Source organism: Centroberyx affinis, unplaced genomic scaffold (genome assembly GCF_046629955.1).
Source record: "Centroberyx affinis isolate AG114_WGS23_722 - 3 ecotype Tasmania unplaced genomic scaffold, CSIRO-AGI_Caff_v1 ptg004855l_1, whole genome shotgun sequence".
NCBI classification, from domain to species: Eukaryota; Metazoa; Chordata; class Actinopteri; order Beryciformes; family Berycidae; genus Centroberyx; species Centroberyx affinis.
Window position 1 is genome coordinate 22,501 of NW_027282373.1, and position 5,760 is coordinate 28,260.

General features: G+C 39.4%; 1 protein-coding gene across 1 annotated transcript in view; it reads right to left on the reverse strand.

Moving 5' to 3' along the window:
- LOC139666188 (tyrosine-protein phosphatase non-receptor type 18-like) overlaps positions 1 to 5,355 on the reverse strand; it is a gene marked incomplete at its 5' end in the record, with an annotated part of 18,910 nt that extends 13,555 nt beyond the window's left edge. Inside the window, 4 exons of the mRNA XM_071545320.1 lie at positions 430 to 572; positions 1,331 to 1,393; positions 2,675 to 2,743; positions 5,317 to 5,355. Of these exons, the coding sequence (XP_071401421.1) occupies positions 430 to 572; positions 1,331 to 1,393; positions 2,675 to 2,743; positions 5,317 to 5,355 (314 nt within the window). The remainder of the gene's footprint in view (positions 1 to 429; positions 573 to 1,330; positions 1,394 to 2,674; positions 2,744 to 5,316) is intronic.
- Positions 5,356 to 5,760: the final 405 nt, after the last annotated feature.

The window sequence follows — 5,760 nt, forward strand, 5'->3', positions numbered from 1 at the left end:
CACACACACACACACACACACACACACACACACACACACACACACACACACACACACACAGAGGAACAGATGCACAGCTCTCAGCACCATGCTTGCTAACTGTGCCATCGTTAGTAAGTGTTACCTTGTTGCATATTCACAGCCTCCTGCTTTCTGTGTGTATGAATGTGTGTGTGTGTGTGTGTGTGTGTATGTATGTGTGTGTGTGTGTGTGTGTGTGTGAGATAAGCTGCCATATGGGTGATATGGCCTGTTGCATGTTAATGACCATCTGACCTGCTATCTGTTCTGCTGGCAAAAACAAGATTCTGTAATGATCTGGAATTAACAGGCATTTAGGGAGGGATGTGTGTGTGTGTGTGTGTGTGTGTGTGTGTAGGTGTGTGTGTGTGTGTGTGTGTGTATGTGTGTATGTGTGTGTGTGTGTACCTGCAGTGGACCAGCAGAGGCGAGATGTTCGCTCCCTGGGTGTTTCTGGCTCGGTCCAGCAGGTCCAGGACACTTGCAGCCCCAGAGGGAACGTCATGATCCGGCCAGGACAGGAACTGATACTGAACCACACAACGAGTCTCCTGAGGAGGGAGGGAGGGAGGAAGGGAGGAAGGAAGGAAAGAAGGGAGGGAGGGAGGGAGGGAGGAAGGGAGGAAGGAAGGAAGGAAGGGAGGAAGGAAGGGAGGGAGGGAGGGAGGGAGGGAGAGAGGGAGGGAGAGAGGGAGGGAGGCACAAGTCTGAAGTCAAGTCTCAAGTCTAAATGTAGAACAGCAAGTCAAGTCAGAACAAATCAAGAGTCCAGTATCAATTTAATATCTTAAAGAAAACTAAATATCTAGGACTTTTCAATGCAATATGGTTTTAATAGGATAAAAACTTGGTAAGAGCATCGTGAGTTTGATTTCTATAATCAGTTTCAACTTCAATAAATTCAATCATTCCATACAAATTCAGAAAACAGAATTTAAATTCAGTCGTCTGCTGGAACAAATCTCATCACTTTCAATCTAAGTCATTTACACAAACACAAGATCTCAAGTCAAGACTTTAGAAACCTTTTCAAGTCATCAGAGTACAAGTCAGAGTCAAGTCCCAAGTCACCAGAACCCAAGTCAAGTCCAGTCTCAAGTCTTCTCTTCATGCAGCAAGTCAAGACTCAGTCAATTAAAACTGAGACACGAGTCCAAGTCATGTGACTCCAGTCCCCCCCTCTGTCCACAGTGGGGGGGGTTCAGCAGCTCTGACAGGAGGTTTATGGACACGGTGTTGTGTGGGACGTCCTGCTGCAGAGCGGCTTCTTCCTGGTCTGATCTGATCTGATCTAATGTGAAACACTCACTTGTTGGTATGTGACAGACAGAGTCCTGACCACCATGTCTTCATTAGGACTCGTCTCCCCCTCCTGGACACACACCGCAACAGCAGCATCAGAAAACAAAAACAGAAGAACGTTTCAAGTAGTAATTAATCAATCTGTATTCCTGATAAAAGAAAGTGTGCTTAGGAAGGGTTGCCATGGTTTCAGTTGGTTTATAAAACAGTAATTTGTCAGGTAAATGTTCTTAAGCCTGATGTGTGCAGCATGCAGTATGTTTCTGTAGTTCTGTTGTGTATTACTGTGTACATCAGTAACAAGTACTGTGTGTCTATGTGCTATATCCATGTACTGTGAAGTGCTGTGTGTCTGTACTGTAAAAGGTTGTATAGAAGTGTATTGTAAAGTGCTGTATGTCTGCTTGGTGTAGAGAAATACCACAAAGTGTTGTACAGAGATGTAAAGTGTATTGTGTGTGTAGTTTATGTTAATGTTGTAAAGTATTGGGTTCATTTATTTTACTGTTGCACTCTCTATAAGTTGCTCTGGAGAAGAGAGTCTGCTAAATGTGTAAATTGTAAACTGTCTAGTGTACAGTGTTGTACTGGTGTTGTTGTACTACTGTATTCTTGTTGTACTGGTGTTGTACTGTTGTATTCTTGTTGTACTGGTGTTGTTGTACTATTGTATTCTTGTTGTACTGGTGTTGTTGTACTATTGTATTCTTGTTGTACTGGTGTTGTACTGTTGTATTCTTGTTGTACTGGTGTTGTTGTACTACTGTATTCTTGTTGTACTGGTGTTGTTGTACTATTGTATTCTTGTTGTACTGGTGTTGTACTGTTGTATTCTTGTTGTACTGGTGTTGTTGTACTATTGTATTCTTGTTGTACTGGTGTTGTTGTACTATTGTATTCTTGTTGTACTGGTGTTGTACTGTTGTATTCTTGTTGTACTGGTGTTGTTGTACTATTGTATTCTTGTTGTACTGCAGTTGTTGTACTGTTGTATTCTTGTTGTACTGCAGTTGTTGTACTGTTGTATTCTTGTTGTACTGGTGTTGTACTGCAGTTGTTGTACTGTTGTATTCTTGTTGTACTGGTGTTGTACTGCAGTTGTTGTACTGTTGTATTCTTGTTGTACTGGTGTTGTACTGCAGTTGTTGTACTGGTGTTGTAGTATTGTATTCTTGTTGTACTGGTGTTGTACTGCAGTTGTTGTACTAGTGTTGCTGTATTTCTTGTTGTACTGCAGTTGTTGTACTGGTGTTGTACTATTGTATTCTTGTTGTACTGGTGTTGTAGTATTGTATTCTTGTTGTACTGGTGTTGTAGTATTATATTCTCGTTGTACTGGTGTTGTTCTTACGTTGTAGACGGTGAACGGTCCAAACGAGGCAGACTGGTTGACTGGAGCCCAGTAACACTCACACTTCTTCTGCAGGGACAGAAACACAGAAACATGGAGGAAGAGGAGGAGATAAAACATTACTGTCACTAATCCTACTGAGGGTAAATACCATGAGAACCTCAGGAGCCTGAAGTGTTTCGGTCAAAATGTTAAAGAAAGACTCTCTGAGCCTCATGGTGAGGAAAGTGGGTTTCTGACGCTCTAATTCAAATTAAACGACGCTCCCTCTTCTTCTTCTGCCCAAACGACAGGCTGCGTTTATTCTTTCTTTAACATTTTAAACCCAGGAGCCGCCTGAGTATTACAGATTAGTGCCGTGAGCGGTTTGTTGTTCAGGTAAGTAAACAGGTAAATATCAAATAAACAACTTAAATAACAATTCCTGACATTTCATCTCAGCTGTGTAAATTAACATCAATAAAGAATATGGCTCCAACACACTCAGCTGTGATAACAACAGCAGATTCATCTTTAAATGCAGTCTGCAGTGGAAAGAGAAATTCCTGATGCAAAAATACTAAAGAACAGCAGAGATACCAGGCAGAAACCAACCTGAGAATACTATTACTACTGTTACTATTACTATTACTACTACTACTACTTACTAATGTTACTCCTGTCTGTGAGGGTGAGATGTGGATAGCTGATGATGTCTCCTGTTGGACTGCAGATCTTGTGAATCAGCTGCAAAGAACTTTAATGTGTAAAATTCTTGGATTGCTGCTTATCCTCTTTATCTTTATCTCTGTTTACTGAATTAGGTTTATTAATTTAATCTTCGTCTTTATCTCCCGCTCTGCTTTTTGCTCTCTCTCTCTCTCCATCTGCTCTTTCATTTGTTTGATTTTTGTCTTGGATTCTGCTGCTGCAACAACATTGTTCATACTGGGATCAATAAAGTTTGATCTCGTCATGTCAGATCGGCCGGGAGGGACTGCACTCCAGTCACATTACATATTAATATATAACATCACATACTGTATATCTTACTAAATACCAGACATCATCCCCTCTGGTCTGATGCAGGTTCCTCCTGATGCAGATACAGAAACAGACTGGAGAAGCTGCAGTGACATTTGATTTTCTCTCACATTTTGTTTCTTCTTTTAATTGTTCAGTAATGTTTTTTTTTTGTAATTTAATTCTCCATCTAAAGGCAGTGATGTCTCCCACAGCTTCCGAACAGGTGTGGAGTCTCTCTGCCTCAAACAGCTGCTGACACTAACAGAGTTTCATCAGTCTGGTTTCAGTGGAGAGTTTTAGTGTCCCGTGATGCTCTGAAGGTTTCAGAGGCTTTTCCACCCTGATGAGAAGAAAACTCTCAGGAGGAAACACTGAATACCGGGATTTTTTTTTGGCTTGAAAATGGTCAAATTTACAGATATTAAATATTTGTAAAAAAATATCGTCTGTGAGCAGCTTCAGTCTAAAACAGTATTTTATCTTCAAAAACCAGAGGTGGGATGTAACAAAGTAAAAATACTTCATTACTGTACTTAAGTAAGATTTTCAAGTATCTGTACTTTACTCAAGTTTTTCTTTCACTTTTTACTTTTACTCACTACATTTCAAAATAAAAATCTGTACTTTCTACTCACTACATTTTCAAAACAGACTCTCGGGAAATCATCAACTGATTTAAAAAAAATAAAATAAAAATTATTTTCAGCATCAGACAGCTTCCATCCCAGAAGCAGCTGATCAAGAGCCAGATGTGATTGGCTGCTTGTACTTTAAGTAAATTTAAGTCCACGTACTTTTATACTTTGACTTAAATAAAGGATTTGAAACTTCAACTTCTACTAGAGTATATTTTTAGATGAGTATTTGCACTTTTACTTGAGTAGGGAATTTGTGTTCTTCTACCACCTCTGTCAAAAACCGACATTGGTCAAAACCTAATAAATAGATAAATAAATGTATTGATCTTTCACTACAAATCGTGCTACTGGGAGATATAAAGGTGCAGAATAACTCCATAAATCATATAAATAATATAATAATACTCCTGGCTAAAAGCTTTATCATTAAATGTAGAGGCGTAGAAGAAATGTGTTTGGAGAGATTCAGAAACTACGTAAAACATTACAGCAGGATGGAAGAATGTATGACCCAAGTAAGCCTAAAACAATTCATTATTCATGAAAGGTGGGATAGTTTGAGAATTGGGGAAGGATGGAAATAAACTATGTTCTTAACTACATTTGACTGGGAGTTGAGCTGGTGACTTAAGAGGACTATTATTCTATGTATGTATGTAGATTGTCGGATAAGTGTGAATGGTGATGTATTCTTTGCATTGCCATGCAATATGTGTATGTATATGTGCATATAGATATATATATATATGTATACGTATATGAGATTATGTGTGATTGTGCATGTGCAGATGTATAACAGATGTAATAACAGATCTATGTAAAAACAAAGTGCTATATGTCCTCCAAAGCGGGGTGGTGGGGGGGTGGTGGAGGGGTTAAAAAAAACAAAAACAAAAAAAAACCTAATAAATATATGTACAGACTGAGCAGGAGGTCTGTTACACACTGACAGAGTGAAAAAGGACAAAACAGAAACAGAAAGAGGAGAGAGTTCCTTACCTTCCCCAGCTCCACCTCTCTGCAGGCCATGATGATCACCTGCAACACAACAGGCTTCAAACATCACAAACCCTGTTGATGGTGAACTTACAAGCACTTTATAAAGATCTTAGTTCATAATAGCAGTGATGATGATGATGATGATGATGATGTTGTAGCTGTTATTTTCCTGATGTCATTATTAGTGAGTGAATGTGGATGTTAACGTGTGTCGAGGGTTCAGAGCAGAAGCGACGTTAAGTGATCTTTCCCTGACTTTACAGCAGAGCACAAACAAAAGTTGAATGATTGCGTTTTTTAATTCGAAACATAATTTTACAGACATTATGGCCGGGTCGCACCAACAACAATTAAGATTCAGAAAATTGATATTCTATAAAAAGCAGTTACAGTGCAGTTACACCCTTTCTGCACCAACTGTGCCTCAACTATGACAGTGCAATA